The sequence below is a fragment of the Chelonia mydas genome, chromosome 2 (assembly GCF_015237465.2).
Source record: "Chelonia mydas isolate rCheMyd1 chromosome 2, rCheMyd1.pri.v2, whole genome shotgun sequence".
Lineage (NCBI taxonomy): Eukaryota > Metazoa > Chordata > Testudines > Cheloniidae > Chelonia > Chelonia mydas.
Genome location: NC_057850.1, coordinates 2906066 through 2923112, shown reverse-complemented (window position 1 = coordinate 2923112; position 17047 = coordinate 2906066). Strand labels below are relative to the sequence as shown.

Here is a 17047-nt window from a genome sequence, read left to right as displayed (position 1 = left end):
TTCCAGGAGCCGGCCCCAGGCTCAAACGCCCTCGTGGTGCGGCACGGCTGCTGCCTGCAGCTCCCTCCAGCGCACGGACAAAGGGCGCACTGTTCTGCATGGACAGCGCCTGACACTCAGCAGCCGGACTCACCCGAGGCCCAGAGCCGGGCCACGGCGCTGCCCCGGGGCATCACTAACCGGGGAGTGCTCGCACCTGCGTGGGCCACACTGGGGGCCCTGGCACCAGAGCACACTGCCCCCCCCGGAGCCAGGCTTCCTTCCTGCACGGGGCCAACACACAACTGCTGCTCAGGCGGGCCTGGCCCTCCAGTGGGGAGCCACCTCCACGGGCTGGCGCGCCTGGGCAGGTTGGAGGAGCAGGACCCCCGTACGCCCCAGTAGCTGCATAAAGACAGCCAGACTGGGTCAGACCAAGGGTCCATCTAGCCCGGTGTCCTGTCTGCCGACAGTGGCCAATGCCAGGGGCCCCGGAGGGAGTGAACAGACCAGGGAATCATCACGTGACCCATCCCGTCGCCCGCTCCCAGAATGGCGCCGTGACGAGCGATCCGCGCAGCTAGCTCAGTCCCGCCCAGGGGGACGCGTCAGCCCCAGGCCCCCCCAGGCCGGAGCCCCTGCCCAGGGACACCAGCGCCAAGCTCCAGTGATTGTGATACGAAGCTTTATTCCTGCTCCAGCCCCCCCCCCCCCCCGGCCCATGGGGGGGCAGGGAGGTCAGCGTCTACACAAAATCACCATCTTTCTAACGCCACAGGGACAGATTGCTGCTCGCCCGCCCGCCCCAAGCAAAGCCCCGCAAAGCCCCTGCAGGAGCCAGTAAGACACAGCGGCATGAGCACACCGGGCAGCATTCAACAGGGCACGTGGAGGTGACACGGCTAATAACCAGGCCGCGTGTGCCACCCTGCACAGGCTGGAAAGACGGGGCATGGCTTAGGAGACCCCCCAAGGCTGCAGATTTCTGCATGGAGGCTCCCTGCTGGCTTTGGTCCCAGGCTGCTCAGGGAGCGGAGCACCTCCCCCAGCCACACACAGTGGGGAACCCCCCCACACACACAATTTTGTGGGGCAAGAGCCATGCAGACCCGCAGAGGGTCAGGCAAAACTGTTTGCCCCTTGTCCTGCCAAGATAAACTCCCTGGGCTGAGGCTGATCAGCTCCATGCTGGAGAAGAGGCTGCTGGGAGTGAAGCAAGGGGCGGCTGTGCATCAGGGCACCCCCCACCCCCAGGAGGTGGCTGGGGAACATCCTCCTGAAGGCGGGGCACAGACACCAGCTCTGGGGCAGACTGGAGGGAGCAGGCTGCACTGGCTGGGATGAGAGCCCAGCCCCTCCTTGGGCTCCCCACAATCCCACCACTCTTCAGTGAGCAGGGGTTAATTCCCCGGCCCGCAGGGGGCCGGATTCCGTGGGGCTAACACAGCACAGAGGGTATCGAACACAGGGCAGCCCCAGCCCCAGCGTTAACGTCCGCCAGACCCCCAGGCTCAGCCGAGGGCTCGGTCAGTGCCAAGGAGAGGCCCCGGGAGTGGAGCGCTGGGGGCAGGGTGCTGGAAGGGACACCTAGGGCGGGGGCAGCAAGGGCAGCGGGTGCTCAGGATTAACGTGTGTTGAGAGCACTGGGCGGGGGCTGGGACGGCTGCGGGAGGCCGCAGAGCAAGCGGAACGGCGCAGGAGAAGGGCGCCCAGCGGCTCCATCCAGTCAGCGGCCATTGCTGTGGGACCCCCTGCAGGGGGGAACAACACCCCGGGGAGCCTAGTCCTGCGCCACAGGGGCCCCCAGCTCCGACAGTGGGACATTGGCAGCAGCGTCAGCAAAGGGGGCCCTCCCCCACGCCAGCCCCAGCTCCGTGCGTCCTAACAATCAGCCAGAGAAGCAGCGAGTGCAGCAGCTGCCAGCCCCAGGGAACCAGGCCGCAAGGCAGGGCTGCTACCCCTCTCCCCAGGCAGCAGGGCTGGGCAGGCCTCCGAGCCCCTGGTCTGTAGGATAGCGTGACCGGCCCGCCGCCCTCGGTGCTCCGAGCAGCAGGGGAGGATCCAGCCTTCCCCTGGGAGGGCAGAGGTTCCCAGCTGGCCGGGGCACCAGGGGCTTTTCCTCTGAAGCATCAGCTACTGGCCAGGAGCCGCGGGACGAGATGGCCCAGTGCTCTGAACCTCTACAGCAATTCTTACATCCCTAAGGCAGAGGCCAGCGGGTGCCAGCTCCATCCGGGCAGAGGCCCCCATGGGGCTGCCGTGTCCTGCCCCCCGCTCATGCCCCGCAGCTGTCGGTACAGTCCTGCCCGCTCTGGAAGAGGTGATAGATGCTGACAATGGGGAACATGGCCAGGGCCCCCACCAGGGAGCCCACCTGGATGACCGCTCCACACCACACCAGCGCCGCATGGCCGGCCTCGTGCAGCAGGCTGCCGATCACCACCTTGAGGTAGGAGAAGAGCCCCAGAAACAGGATCCAGGACAGCACCTGTCGGGGACAGACATGGCCTCAGCCAGTAATGGGGGCCGACCACAGCAACCCAAGGGAACCCACAGGTCGCGACAGACAGGACCAATGCAGCCATCCCCACCTCATGGGCCAGAGACCCTCTGGGAGCAAACAGGCCTGGGTGGCCGGGCTGAGAACCAGGGGTCACCCACCAGCGGTGGGCGCAGGGGGGAAAGCACTCACCAGCCCCTGGGGATCCCGGGCATTGCCTGGACTCTCAGACAGTTCTCCAGCCCTGTGAGCCTGGTATCAGACACCGGGAGACTGAACCCCGAGAAGCAAAACAGGGCAGGAGGGGCACAACCGGGAGCCATGGGAGGAGACCGGAGGGACGTTTCCCAAGGGCAGAGAGACATTAGCCCTGGGAAGCCCCCTCATTTAGAGGCCAGCTGGACGGTGCTCCAGAGAACAGTGCCTGGAGCGAAGCCTCAGCCCACCAGCAGGGGACGCTCTGATGGCTCCTTTTGCAGCCCGGTGCAGAGGCCTTCGGAGAGACCGGGGCCCGGACTCCACCGTACTCACCACCAGGGCGACTCCTGCAGCATTGCCCAGCAGGGGAGGGCAGGGGCTGAGCACGGCCAGCACCATCAGATAGGCTGCAAAGACGCCTCCCAGCACAGAGATGACGCCCAAGCCCACTGCTGACCTGGGGGGTAGAGAGAAGACAAACGAGGGTCAGTCGCGGGCTGCAGACGAGCTCAGTGCCGGACCTGCCAGTCTGAGTATCGGCCTGGGGGCCAATGGGGCAAGTGGGGGCAGGAGCACTGCCCTGCTGTCTGAGCAGCACCGGGCACTGCCGAGGTCAGAGCGGCGCACCAGCTCCGTACGTGTTAGATTGGGCAGCACTTCCTGCGGCTGCTAAGCGCTCTGTGGGGTGCCGGGCAGAGCTCATAAGCAAGATTTGGGGTGATTTGAGAAAGGGGCTCCCACGATAACCCCTCCCCCAACCCCAGCATGTTACTAAATCAACAGGGACCTTAAGTTATTTTGTGCACACTTGGGGCTCAAAGCAGAGCCCTGTAGGGGAGGGATTGAGCTCAGTCCATTCCCGTCTACACTGAAGCAGGGCAGCGGCACAATTGTGGCACTTTAGGTGTAGACATACCTGACCCGGGGGGGCGGGGGGGGGGGACAGAGAAAGAACTTGCTCAGCTGGAGCAATTCACGCCTCCCCAAGGTGATGGGTCAGCCTGTATCATCTCCATGGGACCTCCTCCTCCAGCTGAGAACACCTCATTGAGATGAATGGGCCATATCACACCTCTCTGAGCCTGCTCTGTGAAGAGCCTCTTCCCCATAGGCTAGGTGGGGCTCAGAGCAGTGGGGACGTGTGGGGAGGGGGGCTCAGAGCAGTGGGGACGTGTGGGCAGATGGGGCTCGGAGCAGTGGGGACGTGTAGGTAGAGGGGGCTCAGAGCAGTGGGGACATGTGGGGTGGGGGGCAAAGAGCAGTGTGGAGATAGGGAGCTTGGAGCAGCGGTAGGGGAGTCTGTGCGGCGAGGGGGTGTTGGACCAATGTAGGGCAAAGTGGGGCTGAAAGGAAGGGGCCAAGCTGTGCAATGGGGGATGATGGGGGCTTCAGCCCCCCTAGAGCCAGTCAACAGATAGCAGTTATATGTCCCCACCCGTCATATCTGAGCACCTCAAACCTTCCCTGCGTTTATCCTCACAGCACCCGGGGGAGTCGTGAAGTGTGGAACGGAGACACACAGATATTAAGGAACATGCCCAAGGTCACCCATTGTGTCTGTTGCGGAGCAGGGAACTGAACTCAGCTCTCCCAAGTCCCAGGGCCTAACCGCTGGGCAAGTCTTCCTCTCAGCCCCCCCCCCATAAATATCCCCCGACTCCCACTGGCCCCTGCCTGATCAGTCTGAGCTTGCCCCCTCCCCCCTGGCAACTGGACAACAGGGGGGCACCTGGCAGGTTCGGAGTGGGAGGTGGGGATATTGTCTCGGTTTTACAAACGTTTAACGTGCATGAGCCCTGAACCCCGCTTGGCTGCTCGCTAGGGACATCATCAGGAATGACTCAGGTACGTGCCGGGCACCCAACTCCTAACACAGGGCCACCATGTTAAGAGTTGGGTGTGCGGCTCCCCTTGCTGGCCCAGTCCAGAGGCCCCCCACAGCTGCACCAACGCCCCTCAATCCTGCCCCGCAGCACGGCCCCTCTCAGGCGGGGGGGTCAGACGGTGCTGAAGCGCACTCTGGGATGGGGACCAACCCCCCGGGGCACGGGTGAAGGGGGGTGTAAGGGAGGAGGCTGGTACATGTGCCACCTACAGCACCCTGCCCTACCTGCACAGCACAAACATGGCGATGAAGCAGGCCACGGGGTTGGCGACGTTGCTGAGCACCACGGAGAGGTGGTAGGCCATGCTCCCGTAGGGCAGGCAGGAGTAGCTCTGCACGGAGGGCAGCACACCGTTGGTCAGCGCGTTGGAGACGCCCAGCAGCACCAGCAGGTAGATGTTCCGGCCCGTCCAGAAGGAGGCGGTCTGGGCCGGGGGGTGGGCGTCCTTGGTGACCTCCGTGGCGCTGTCCGACGTGGGGGTGCCGTCCTGCAGTGGGAAGGACTCCTCCGTCTCCACGCTGCCCTTGGAAGAGCTCTCCTGGCCGGCGGTGGAGCTGCTGGGGCAGCTGCGCGGCAGGATCAGCCCCAGGAAGGAGAGCGCCGAGACAGCGAGCATGGCGGACATCAGCCAGAAGTAGGTGTCCGCCGGGAAGTTCTCCTCCAGGTAGTGGGGCTGGGAGCCGTTGCCGGAGGTGGCGTTGCGGCACTCCAGCTTGCCCACCCCTTGGGCCAGGGCCACCACGCAAGGGAAGAGGGCGCTCAGGCCCTGGCCGACGAAGAAGGTGCGGATGAACGGCTGGGGGAACTGGTACATGAAGGGCAGGAAGGTGACATTGGAGGTGCAGCAGACGAAGGCCAGGAGGAAGGCCAGGAGCAGGAAGGCCAGACTGTGGGGCTCCCCCGCCACCATCGCCGTCCGGTGCCAGAAGAGAGCCATGAAGAGGGCTGCCACCACACCCAGCACCTGGATGGCATGGATGACCCAGCGCTCCTTCAGCCGCCCAGGGGCCAGCTTGTGCGCCAGGGTGACAGCGAGGGGGCCCACGTTCCCCAGGGCGATGAGGACTGAGAGGTACGCAGGGAGATTCCAGCCTGGAGGGGGAGAGATGTAGCACTAGGGACACCCTGCCGACCCGAGCCCTTCGCCCTGCTGCCGTGCAGGGCAGCCGGCTCCTCGGTGCGCCGGGCACCCCAGGGCCCAGTCCAGAGCGATGCCGCCTGTAATTCTTCCCCCTTCTATTGCAGGCCAGCAGAGCCGCCTCGCTCCCCGGAGACCAGCACGTGCCCCCCACCTTCCTCCCCGGCCAGAGAGGGAAGCAGAGGCTGCAATCAGACTTCAGGGCAGCACCCTAAAGGGGCCAGCGCCTGGGTTTTGCGTCGTCCCGGCTCTGGTTGTGTGAGGGGAGAGAGAGAAGGCAGCGCTCCCATGGGGCTATGCAGCCTCCCGTGGGATTAGCACAGTGCAGCCCTACCTACGGGGGAAAGGAGCCCATGGGCTGATCTCCCCGCATATAGCGACGAGGGGGGCAGGGGGGAAGCTGCACAGAGGGCCACGGCAGACGCTGGCCCTTCTGCAGTTAACGAAACGTTGCTAGCAAAGCACCTGGCACAGCTCTGCTGCTGCCTCCCCCTTCCCCCCCCATCAGTGCTGGGCCTCTGCGTGGAGACGCTTCACTGTGCGACGGTTCTGGGGACCAGTGGGGATGGGCCAAGAACACAGCTGTTCGCAGGGGAGCCCCGGGCAGCCGGCTGCTAGCGGCAGGGGGCCAGGCCAGGGCCGGCATGTGAATTCCATGGAGGGAATCCAGCCGTTCGTTCGGGGAGGTTATGCTGCCAGGAACATGACCCACTCTCCGCTGGCACGGCGGGTAGCAACTCCAGCCCCAGGCAGGGCTTAGCTGGGAACACCATGTGCCTGCAGCAGGTGCAGAGGCTGTCTTCAGGTGGGCGGCCCTGGCGAGACAGAGACCAGGCCTCTGGCACCTTCAATGACCCCACAGGGGAAGCACGCCAGCCTGCCCCCTGCCCCCAGGATGCTGCCTGTGCAGACCGTGGGGCTAGCCTGACAGTCTCCTGCAGCTAGGGCCTCTCCAGCCCCAGGGCTCCCTTGCCGTGGCCCATGGAGCACTTGTGGGGGGCATGCAGAGGGCTGGCTGTTCACAAGGGGCTGGCTCCAAGCAATGCAGGCTCTGCGGGACAGAGGCAGGCCTGGAGGGAGGCATGCTGGAGCAGCGGCTCCACAGAGGATGGGGAGAAACAGCTGCCCACAGGGGGTACAGGCGCCACATCAGAAGGGAGCAGGGGAAGGGGAGAAGAGGGCCCCCGGGAGGCTGGGCAGCGTATGTGTGGGGGGCAGGTGGCTGGCATGTGTGTGCAGGGTGGCAGAGAAGGGGAGTTAAATGAGGAACAAAAGGAGCCTGCAAGTAACTCCCTAGGCACTGGGCACATCAGCCAGGAAATCCCCCAGCTCCTCCTCCACTGTCTCTGCCACACGCGAGTGCCGGGGGGGGGAGGGGAGTGGGTTGCCAGACTCGCCAAGGTGTGGCCCACCCCATGGGAGCGTTTGGAACCCCCAGGCCAGATGATTGTCATGGCCTGCTCCTCCTAACCAATCCGGCTACGGAAGAGGCGAGCGGGCCCCTCTCTGCCTGGGGGATCGGATCCTGCTGTCGGGGCAGCGAGTTCCCTCTCGGACCAGGCAAAGGGCAAAGAGCTGCCTCCCTGCGCTCACGGTGTCGCTGTGGCAGGGCCGTCCGTGGGGCCGGTGCAGATCCCAGCAGAATCCCTCATCAGCATGAACAGAGCGTCACTCGTCTAGGGGGCGGGAGGGGGTGGAACTGGAACAGCCCTAATACTAACTTACTGGGTCGGAGCCCCCCGGCCCTTGGCCCAGGAGAAGAGTATTGGAAATAGCTGCCTACCGCTCTCTATCCCGCTAAGGAGCCAGCCCCAGCACGCCGGAAACACCCAGTCAGTCTGCCCCGATGGCCTTCCCCAGCGCAGCAGCGCCAACCTCCACCCCCGAGCGACAGGCTAAGGGCTGTTCTCCTCCAGGAAGTGCGGGTGGAGGGCAGAAGGCCAAGGCCAGGCAGCAAGCCTGGGCCAGAGCTGGGCAGCACCTGCTGGCTCCCAGCACCAGATCCACACTCCCAGAGACCGGGATAACCCAACCACCCCCCCAGGCAGGGCTCCCCTCGGGGAGAAGTTCTGCTGGACATCCAGGGACTCCACAGCTCTTCTTCACTAGGCCGGCTGGCACCGCCATCACGTCCCCATAGCAGTCCGGGGCAGCAGCTGGGGAGCAGGACAAAGCTCCCTTGGGGCCTGCGTTCCCAGGTCCAACGGCAACACTCTGCACTCAGGGCCCAGCCAGGAATCCAGAGCCCAGAGGGCAGCTGCTCGTGTTCACACCAGCGGTGTCCTTGCTGCCTCCCTCTCCACCAAGGACCCTCCAATGACTCTTCGCCCTGGGCCGGGAAACCCTCTGGAAGCCGGAGGAGTTTGTCCCTTCCTGCCTTTGTTCTCCGCCCGGTCGGCTGCACCTCGTGTTTGTTGCCTGGAGCTCTGAGCTGGCGCTAGCTAAAACAACCCGTGCAGCATGCTTCCGGGGCAGAACTCCTCGGCGCAACCAGCACCGGACGCTGGCCCCTCGGAGTCCAGGAAACGGCCGGCGGCAGGTTTCCAGCTGCTCTCCCGGTGGAGTGGCAGACAGAACCCCAGGCCAGCAGCTGGGTTATTGAGGGTCTGCAGGATCCCCCGTGCTTGGGCAGTCGCAGCCATGCAGGCTAACGTGGCATTCGGAGGGCTCACGCTGCTGGGGAGGGGCTAAGTGAGAACTCCCCACCCCCCAGAACACCGACTTTTCCCCTTGTCGCTGAGCCCCGGACTAGCAGGTTCTCAGCTGTTTCCCTAGTACGGGGATTGTCTAAGCCCCCCCAGCCCCATTCACGATCCCAGGGATGTTACTGTGTAACGACAGCAATTCCCCATTAAACACTTTCCTCCTCTCCGCTGGCTTCGGGGCGTTGTGGCAGCTAGAAAGGCAAGATGAATGGCACAGCAGAAGGCAAGACACCTGACCACCCACTGCGGCTGCTCCTACGTGCCAGGTGAAGCCTGGGGCATCACCCATGCCGGGCCCGCAGGCGCTGCTTTATCACCACCCATCAGCTCCTAGCACACCATTGCTCCTCACCTTCTGGAAGCCACTTCACCACCACGGGGAGCTCCACCCACAAGGAGTTCACAGAGACCCAGGAGCCCATTCCGAAAAGGGCCACCAGCACGTGGGTGATCATGGCCTGGCCCATCACAGACGCAGCCATTCTCTCAGCCCTGGCAACAGAGAAGAGAACAAGGTCAGGTTCAGCTCATCCACTGGTGAATAGCGCCAGCTCTGCAAGGGGTTACCTGATAGACTGGTGGATCCAAAACCGAATCTCTCCCAACAGCCCGAGCTATGCCAGGCAAAGGGCAACGAGGAGTCCAGAGCTGCTGGAGCAGGGATCCCCACAGCCAGCCATTGCTGAAAGAGACAACATCCTTTACCAGAGAGCCGACGTTTTGGTGTGCTGGGGCTGGAACTGTCCTACCAGGGCCCAGCACGCCGAACTCCAGCGGCCAGGGCTTGAGCAGGGGCGGTGCAGTGGGACAATGTACTAAGCGTGCACGTCCGAACGCTTTCATCTTTATCTCTCTTGTAAGCATTTCCGACTTTAATGCCTTAAGCTTGTACTCACTCAAAATCTCCCTCCTTGTAAATAAACAAATTTGTTTCATTCTTTAATTAAAAGGAATCCAGCGTTGTGAATTGGTTGGGTAACTTCATTTACAGGAGCAGACGGTTGCTGAGGAGGAGAGGGCTGAACAGTGCAGAACCACCTTTGTGTAGGGGGAGAAAGTGGGGGAATGCAGGACGGGGAGTGTGCTGGGATCACCCTGAAGGTTGTAACCAAGGCTCCTGGAAGCCAGAGTGTGGCTGGTGTGTTGCTGACAGGGTGCTGGGGTCAGAGCTGCTGGCCTAGGGCTGTGGCTACACACACACACTCAGGGTGTGACCTGCATGCTGTTTGGCTGTTTGAGGAGCCCAGGTTGGGACCTACAGTAGCAAAGCATTGGGAGGCACCCCAGGCTGCAGGGCAAGTGGTGACAGCCCCTCACTGCTCCAGATGCAACCCGGAATATCCTACCAGCTCCTCATCCTCCCAGCCAGCCTGATGCTGCTTCCTCTAGCCCTCCAGGGGGTTAATCTCAGGGGCCCATGGGACAAGGTAAGTGACTGAAGTGTTCCTGGAGCAAGAGTCCCGTACTGCACCCTTGGGAGGACCTCCTGGCAGTCACCCTGTGGCAGCTGGCACAGAGCAGGCATGTCACAAGTCAGGATGGCGGATCCCTTTGGAATCCTGTGATTAAAAACAGCCCCCTGCTTAACTGCACTGATACAGAAGTGGGGGAGGGGGGAGAGGGAACAACTGGCTGTTCCTATTACAAGGAAGGAGTGGGTAAGTCGAAAATGCAGAGCTGCCCCGGAAATCACACAGCCCAGCACGTCTCAGGAATTCAGGTTCTGCAAACCTCCCTGCTCTTTGCCTCGTCTTGTACACGGTCAAAAGCTCTTCAGGGCACGGAACGTGCTGAGCGCTAGAGCGGAGCGCCAGGTGCTCTCCTGATGCTGGAATGAGCATCTAGCACCGGGACAAACCCTGCTGCTCCTTCCCCCCGGGCAGCGTGCGCAGAGCCAGTTGTGCAACGGGGCCTGGGGGAAGTTGTGCAATGGGCGTTTCTGAGCAGGCAGAGAGAAGATTCCAAAAACCACAAGATCCACCCACTCCCAGTTTAACACGACAGTTACCAACATCAGCCCCGGCTGCAAAGCTATCAGCAGCTTTCAGATCAAGCCCAGCACTGATCTCCCTGCCCTCCTGAGCAGGAAGCCATACGAGTCTGCTCCACAAACCAGGACTTCCTTTAACCTGAGCTAAATGGACCTGCCACTAGTGACCCTGCATAACTCCAGGGGCGCAGATTATGGGGGGAAGAAGAAGGCTGGACGGACCAGTTCTCGTTCATCCCAGTGCTAAGTTACCCCATCATACCTCTGGCCAGCCTCAGTGCCCTTCTCTGCAGCCTCAGCAGATTCTTCCTTATGGTTGGGAGGCAGCCAGACAGCCCATGAGTTGAGACTCCAGCACCACTTGATGTCCCAACACCTCCTGAGTTCCCTCCTGTCAAGTCCTGGAAATGCAGAGCCCATCAGCGTGAGACATCATCTCCGCCGGCGCACGTTGCCTTACCCATGGCTACGCTCAATCCCACCTGCCCAGTCCTTTACTGTGCTCACCCCCACCTGGAGCTGTGCCTCTCACATACCTTGTAGAACTGATAAATGAAATTGGTTTTAATTGTTCACTTTATTAATATAACTTCATAAGCAAAGTTTTATGAATGAAACAACATTCATTCATAAAACCAGTTACCCCAATAACTGGCTAATTGAGTTTCACTTTCAATCCAATTGCTGCTTAAATCACTGAAACTTGCACTGCTTCAACATTGCAACTTCTGCTCCCTGTTTGCCATTCCTTACACGTGTCCATGTTGTAACCCATTTTAAAATGCTCACTTCTTTTTTGCTAAACCCTGCTGTAATCTGATTAGTGTAGTTTAGATGTGGGAATGAGGTATGGATGGATGATGGAATCAGCCTCCAGCCCCAGCCTGTCCTGATGAAATAATGTGTAAACACCAAGGGCTGAAGATGCAGACAACAGCCCTGACAAAGCAAGAAGAGTTCACCCTAAAAAGAAAAAACAAAAGTACAATTGAAGAAACATCAAAGCCAGCTCCTAGGCTGAAAGTCAAGGGTGATCAGTGACACTGAACCCAGAGGAAGCATGACACAGCAAGACCTATAGACTCTGGATTCAAACTAAAGCCTACAAACAGGATGGATGAGATGGAAGACTTGGGAGGGTAACATTCTGCTGCCAACATGGAAGGGCATCAGTGCATGCCCAACAGAGACCCAGCTCTTCCTTGTGACCGGCTTTCCTGGCCAGTTAGCCGCCACAAGCTACATTCAGGACTGGTAACTATACCACAGCTGCAGAACATTTGGGGTGTGTGTGTGGGGGGCGGGTGCGTGTGTGCGTGTATACATAGGTATTAGATATTCGTTATTGGTCTTAAATCAAATTGTGTTATAATAAACCTGACATCTTGTCTTGTCCCCTGAAACTATCCTGTGTAGTTTTGTTGGCATAACAACGTTAGGGTCATTGGTGAATTTCATCAACCCCCGGTCACTCCCTCCTCTAAATCATGCACATGGCCATGGAGCAGCCCAGGGCCCAACACCCAAACAAGTCACTCACTATCCACCTCTATCCAAACAGGCCAGCTGCTGCTCACCACAGCTCCCTGCTTCGCCCCACCCAGCCAGCAGCCAACACACCACAAGGCTTCCCCTCCTACCAGGGGTTATTCATTTCCCCAACAGTTTTTCGTGGAGAAGCCTTATCAAAAGTGTTGTGAAATCCCCACCAAGCACCCAATGGGCCCCTCTTATCTGCTAGTTTATTGGCTTCTTCTGAGAACCCCACAGCCAGCCGGTCAGAGTTGCTTGATTGAGGACTGAGCTGGCTGGATCCCAAGTGACCCCCCACCCAGACCCACCCCTGACTGCACTCCTTATGGCCTGTGTTATTTAGGAGTTATATATGCCAGTGGCTCTCAGCCGGGATATGTGTACCCCAGGGGTACTGAGAGATCTAGCGGGGGGGGGGGGTACATCAACTCATCTTGAGATTTGCCTAGTTTTACAACAGGCTACAGAAGTCAGGACAAACTCCAATGTCACACCCTGACTTGTTTACACGGCTCTCTGCACTGTACCCTGAGATGCACGTGCAATAGTTACACTCCAGGTGATGGACTTGATGCCGATAGGGAGAAGGGAGGCCGTGCTCAGTCCTGGCCTGGCTGACACTGCTGGGTGTGTGTCTGATTTCTGAAGCGAGCAGTTTTGAAGTGAGGTGAAACTGAGGGGGCGGGGGGACAAATCCGAGTCCTGCAAGCGGGGGCTGGGCACGGCCCAGAAAGGGCCAGAGCTACTGGTCCGTACAATAGCTTAAAAGCCCCTCCCAGCAGCTGCTCTGGGGTCTGCTAGCCCCATGCTGCCCCTAGCCCATGCCTGCCTGGGCTCTGGCTACGCCGGACTGGGGGCCCTGGGGGCTTTCCCAGCCCCCCCCCCCCGGGCAGGAATCTCCCCAGGCCAGGCCCCTGGCTCTGCTCCTGCCAGGGGGCTCACCAGCCCCCCCAGAGCCCAGCCCCCCGGGCCAAGCCCTGGGCACAGCTCCGGGCTGTGACCGCCGTGGAGCTCCGGGCACGTCCCCCTGGACCCCCACGTCCCGTCCCACTTACCCCGTTCTGTCCCCCCAGCCCACACTTTCCCCCCGCCCCCTGCCTCACCGGCCCCCCAGCCCACACTTTCCCCCCGCCCCCTGCCTCACCGGCCCCCCAGCCCACACTTTCCCCCCCGCCCCCTGCCTCACCGGCCCCCCAGCCCACACTTTTCCCCCGCCCCCTGCCTCACCGGCCCCCCAGCCCGCCTCCTCACCGCCCCCCCAGCCTCCACTTCCCCCCCGCCCCCTGCCTCACCGCCCCCCCAGCCTCCACTTCCCCCCCGCCCCCTGCCTCACCGCCCCCCCAGCCTCCACTTCCCCCCCGCCCCCTGCCTCACCGGCCCCCCAGCCTCCACTTCCCCCCCGCCCCCTGCCTCACCGGCCCCCAGCCTCCACTTCCCCCCCGCCCCCTGCCTCACCGGCCCCCCAGCCTCCACTTCCCCCCCGCCCCCTGCCTCACCGGCCCCCCAGCCTCCACTTCCCCCCCGCCCCCTGCCTCACCGGCCCCCCAGCCCACACTTCCCCCCTGCCTCACCGGCCCCCCAGCCCGCCTCCTCACCGCCCCCACTTCCCCCCGTCCTGTCCCCCCAGAGCCCACCTCCTCACCGCCCCCCAGCCCCCACTTCCCCCCGCTCTCTCTCTCTCCCTCTCACTCACTCACACGCGCGTCTCCAGCCTCCTTCCCGGTTCCCCGAGGGGTGGCCCCGCCCCGGAAGTGACGGACCCGGAAGGCGCCGCAACCTGCGGCCTGGCGGGCCCTGGCTGAGGAGCCGGCGGCGCGCGGGGATCCCGGTCAGCAGCGCGCGGCTCCCCTGCCCCTTCCCACAATCCTCAGCGCGGGACCCCCGGGGCGGCCCCCTCCTCCTGGGATCCCCGCTACCGCGTCACCCTGGGGCCTCCCTGCCCATCGCCCCCCTCCCCCCTCCCCCACCCCGAGTCCCTTCCCCCCTCCCCCTTCTCACCCCTCCCCCACCCCGAGTCCCTTCCCCCCTCCCCCTTCTCACCCCTCCCCCACCCGCACCGCCCCCTCCCCTTCTCACCCCTCCCCCACCCCGAGTCCCGTCCCCCCTCCCCGAGTCCCGTCCCCCCTCCCCCTTCTCACCCCTCCCCCACCCGCACCGCCCCCTCCCCTTCTCACCCCTCCCCCACCCCAAGTCCCGCCCCCCTCCCCCACCCCGAGTCCCGTCCCCCACCCGCACCGCCCCCTCCCCTTCTCACCCCTCCCCCACCCCGAGTCCCGTCCCCCCTCCCCCTTCTCACCCCTCCCCCACCCGCACCGCCCCCCTCCCTTCTCACCCCTCCCCCACCCGCACCGCCCCCTCCCCTCTCACCCCTCCCCCACACCGAGTCCCGTCCCCCCTCCCCCTTCTCACCCCTCCCCCACCCGCACCGCCCCTCCCCCTTCTCACCCCTCCCTCACCCCGAGTCCCGTCCCCCCTCCCCCTTCTCACCCCTCCCCCACCGCTCCTCCCCCACCCGCACCGCCCCCTCCCCTTCTCACCCCTCCCCCACCCCGAGTCCCGTCCCCCCTCCCCCTTCTCACCCCTCCCCCACCCGCACCGCCCCCCTCCCTTCTCACCCCTCCCCCACACCGAGTCCCGTCCCCCCTCCCCCTTCTCACCCCTCCCCCACCGCTCCTCCTCCCCCACCCGCCCCGCCCCTCCCCCTTCTCACCCCTCCCTCACCCCGAGTCCCGTCCCCCCTCCCCCTTCTCACCCCTCCCCCACCGCTCCTCCTCCCCCACCCGCACCGCCCCCTCCCTTCTCACCCCTCCCTCACCCCGAGTCCTGCCGCCCCTCCCCCTTCTCACCCCTCCCCCACCGCTCCTCCCCCACCCGCCCCGCCCCCTCCCCCTTCTCACCCCTCCCCCACCCCGAGTCCCGTCCCCCCTCCCCTTCTCACCCCTCCCCCACCGCTCCTCCCCCACCGCAAGTCCCGTCCCCCCTCCCCACCCGCACCGCCCCCTCCCCTTCTCACCCCTCCCGCACCCCGAGTCCCGTCCCTCCTCCCCCACCCCCACCGCCCCCTCTGAGCATTGCAGATTCAGGCCTTGTGTCTTTGCCTCCCCTTCTGCCCTTCCCGCTGGCCGGACCCAGCAGCGTGGGGCTCCCAGCAGGGCTCCGTGCAGGAGGATCCCAGCCCCCCCAGTGCTGGCCTGAAGCAGTGCTATTCTCTGGCTAGACAGGGCAGGGATAGCCCCCCCACAGTCCTCCGGCTGGCAAGCCGCCCCCCTCTGCCACCAGTAAATTCACCCACCACATTGACATAAACGCAGATTTGCCCCCAGTGCTATGCCGGTTACTGGAGTGTCCCCAGCTCCTGCAGCGTGCCCAGCCATGAGTGCCAGCAAGTCACTCCCATGGCAGATCAGAAACGGGGCGCAGGGCTAGGGGTGACCCCAGGGTGCGAAGCTCTGAAGATAGGCAGATGTCTCCAGGGGCGCTGACAGGAGTTCAGCGGGAAGTTAGGGCCATGCATGTAAAAGTTGGGCAGCAGGGAGATGACTGGTTGGAACAGTAATACTTTATTTCCCCCCGTCGCTCCTCTCCGTGCTCTGGGTAGGCCATCCCCTGTGTGTTGGGTTAGAGTCTTTCTAGAAGATATGCTCTAGCTCAGACTGGATCCAGACTCTCACTGGTAGGGTTCTCTGGCCTGTGCTATGCAGGAGTTCAGACTAGATGGTCGGAATGGTCCCTTCTGGCCATAAAATCCATTAATGGTCATTCCCAATTTACAGCTGGGGAAACTGAGTGGCAGAGAGGTGAGGCGGGTCACCTGGGGTCCGAACATCACCATCAGAGCCAGGAACAGAACACACATCCCGTCATTTCGAGCGCCACGCCCTGTCCACCAGTGAACACTCGGAGGCTGGAACCAATGAGTGAGATTCAGCTTTTGTCCTTGGCCTGTGGTTGGTTTTCACTTAGATCCCAGGGTGCCTTGGTAGGAACGTGCGGCAAAAAGTACCCGAACGCTCCTAGCAGTGATTGTCACCTGGCTTTTTTTGCCAGAAATGTGCTGCCAGATTGTCCCTGCCGATTAACCCAGCCTATACAGGCTACTATGGAAGAGCCCAGAACAGCAGAGAACTTGAGAGAGGCTGGGGCTTCTTCAGAACCGTCCGGCACAGGGCAGAATGCTTTCAAGAAGCGGGGCACCAAGACAAGTGGGAGACCAGGACCAGGGGATGCCAGCAAGGCCTCTAAAAAGACGAAGGCTTTCAAAGGCCCCCAGGAGAGTGGCCCCGGACTACTTTGTTCATGAGACGGACAATGATATGCTGCTGATCATTTCCAACATAGGCAGCGGGCAAGACCGCCCTCCCGGAAAGTGGCAAAGAGAAAGCAACCAAGCGCCAGCAAAAGAAGCAGCAGCTGCAGCAATGTCCAAAGGACTGGCGTGGCAGGAGAGAGAAAGAGAGAGCAAGAAGGGGCTCCAGCTGCAAAGGAGCCTGTGCTTGGGGGCCAGGCTGAGGAAAGCGGGGCAGCTGCTGGGGCCTCCTGGGAGAGCGCCTCCCAGTGGAAATCCTGGTGCGGATCTTCCAGTCTTTGGTGGCTTCTGAGGGGGCCGTGCCCTTGCTCTGCCGGTATGTGGAGGTACTGGGAAGTGGGTTAGCGGGGACCATGCGGTCACGCAGCACAGTCACTCAATGCTTATGGGAACAAGCTCGCGGGCTTTCTTCTCTGTTTGGGTTGGCATTCCATCCTTGCTTCCTGCTTTGCTGGGGTCGGAGGGAATGGGGGGGGCCGGGGTGATGAGAGGAAGGATGTCCAGTGATTAGGGCACTAGCTTGGGACTTTGGTTCCATTCACATGATCACAATGGTCCCTTCTGGCCTTGGAATCTATGAATTCCTTGCTGTGCCACAGACTCTGTGGACCTCGGGCAAGTCATTTACGGCAGCTTTGTAAAGATCTTGAAATCAATAGAGTTAGGTTCTAGATGCCTTTGAAAATCCCACTAGGCATCTAAATACCTTTAAAAATCTGGCCCTTCGTCTCTCTGTCTAAGTTCCCTTTCTCTCCAGGGGGACAGTAGCCGTGCCCTGCCTCCCAGGGCCGTTTGTGAGGATCAATTCTAAA

General features: G+C 62.4%; 1 protein-coding gene and 1 long non-coding RNA gene across 7 annotated transcripts; one reads left to right on the top strand and one right to left on the bottom strand.

The window, feature by feature from the left end:
* Positions 1 to 647: 647 nt before the first annotated feature.
* SLC52A2 (solute carrier family 52 member 2) lies at positions 648 to 13782 on the bottom strand. Of its 6 annotated transcripts, none has more exons than XM_037891816.2 (7): positions 13627 to 13782; positions 10659 to 10797; positions 8974 to 9088; positions 8759 to 8898; positions 4788 to 5655; positions 3011 to 3134; positions 648 to 2467 (listed from the first exon to the last, which is right to left on the bottom strand). In XM_037891816.2, exons 4-7 carry the CDS (start codon positions 8886 to 8888, stop codon positions 2255 to 2257), a joined length of 1335 nt encoding a protein of 444 aa, XP_037747744.1. In that variant the 5' UTR covers positions 8889 to 8898; positions 8974 to 9088; positions 10659 to 10797; positions 13627 to 13782; the 3' UTR covers positions 648 to 2254. The 6 variants fall into 6 exon arrangements, with proteins under 6 accessions (XP_037747744.1, XP_037747743.1, XP_043394870.1 ...); XM_037891815.2 differs by having other exon boundaries at positions 13623 to 13745; XM_043538935.1 differs by having other exon boundaries at positions 13619 to 13738.
* On the top strand, positions 13635 to 16162 carry LOC119565533. The gene is made up of 3 exons (XR_005224214.2): positions 13635 to 13757; positions 15703 to 15846; positions 15977 to 16162. It is a non-coding gene; the product is annotated as an uncharacterized LOC119565533 (long non-coding RNA).
* Positions 16163 to 17047: the final 885 nt, after the last annotated feature.

Coding starts and splice junctions, on each gene's coding strand:
- SLC52A2 (XM_037891816.2), bottom strand. CDS start 8,888: ATGGCTGCGTCTGTGATGGGCCAGGCCATGATCACCCACGTGCTGGTG. Junction 3,135..4,787: donor GCCATGTTTGTGCTGTGCAG/GTAGGGCAGGGT, acceptor TCTACCCCCCAG/GTCAGCAGTGGGCTTGGGCG. Junction 2,468..3,010: donor CTGCAGGAGTCGCCCTGGTG/GTGAGTACGGTG, acceptor TGTCCCCGACAG/GTGCTGTCCTGGATCCTGTT.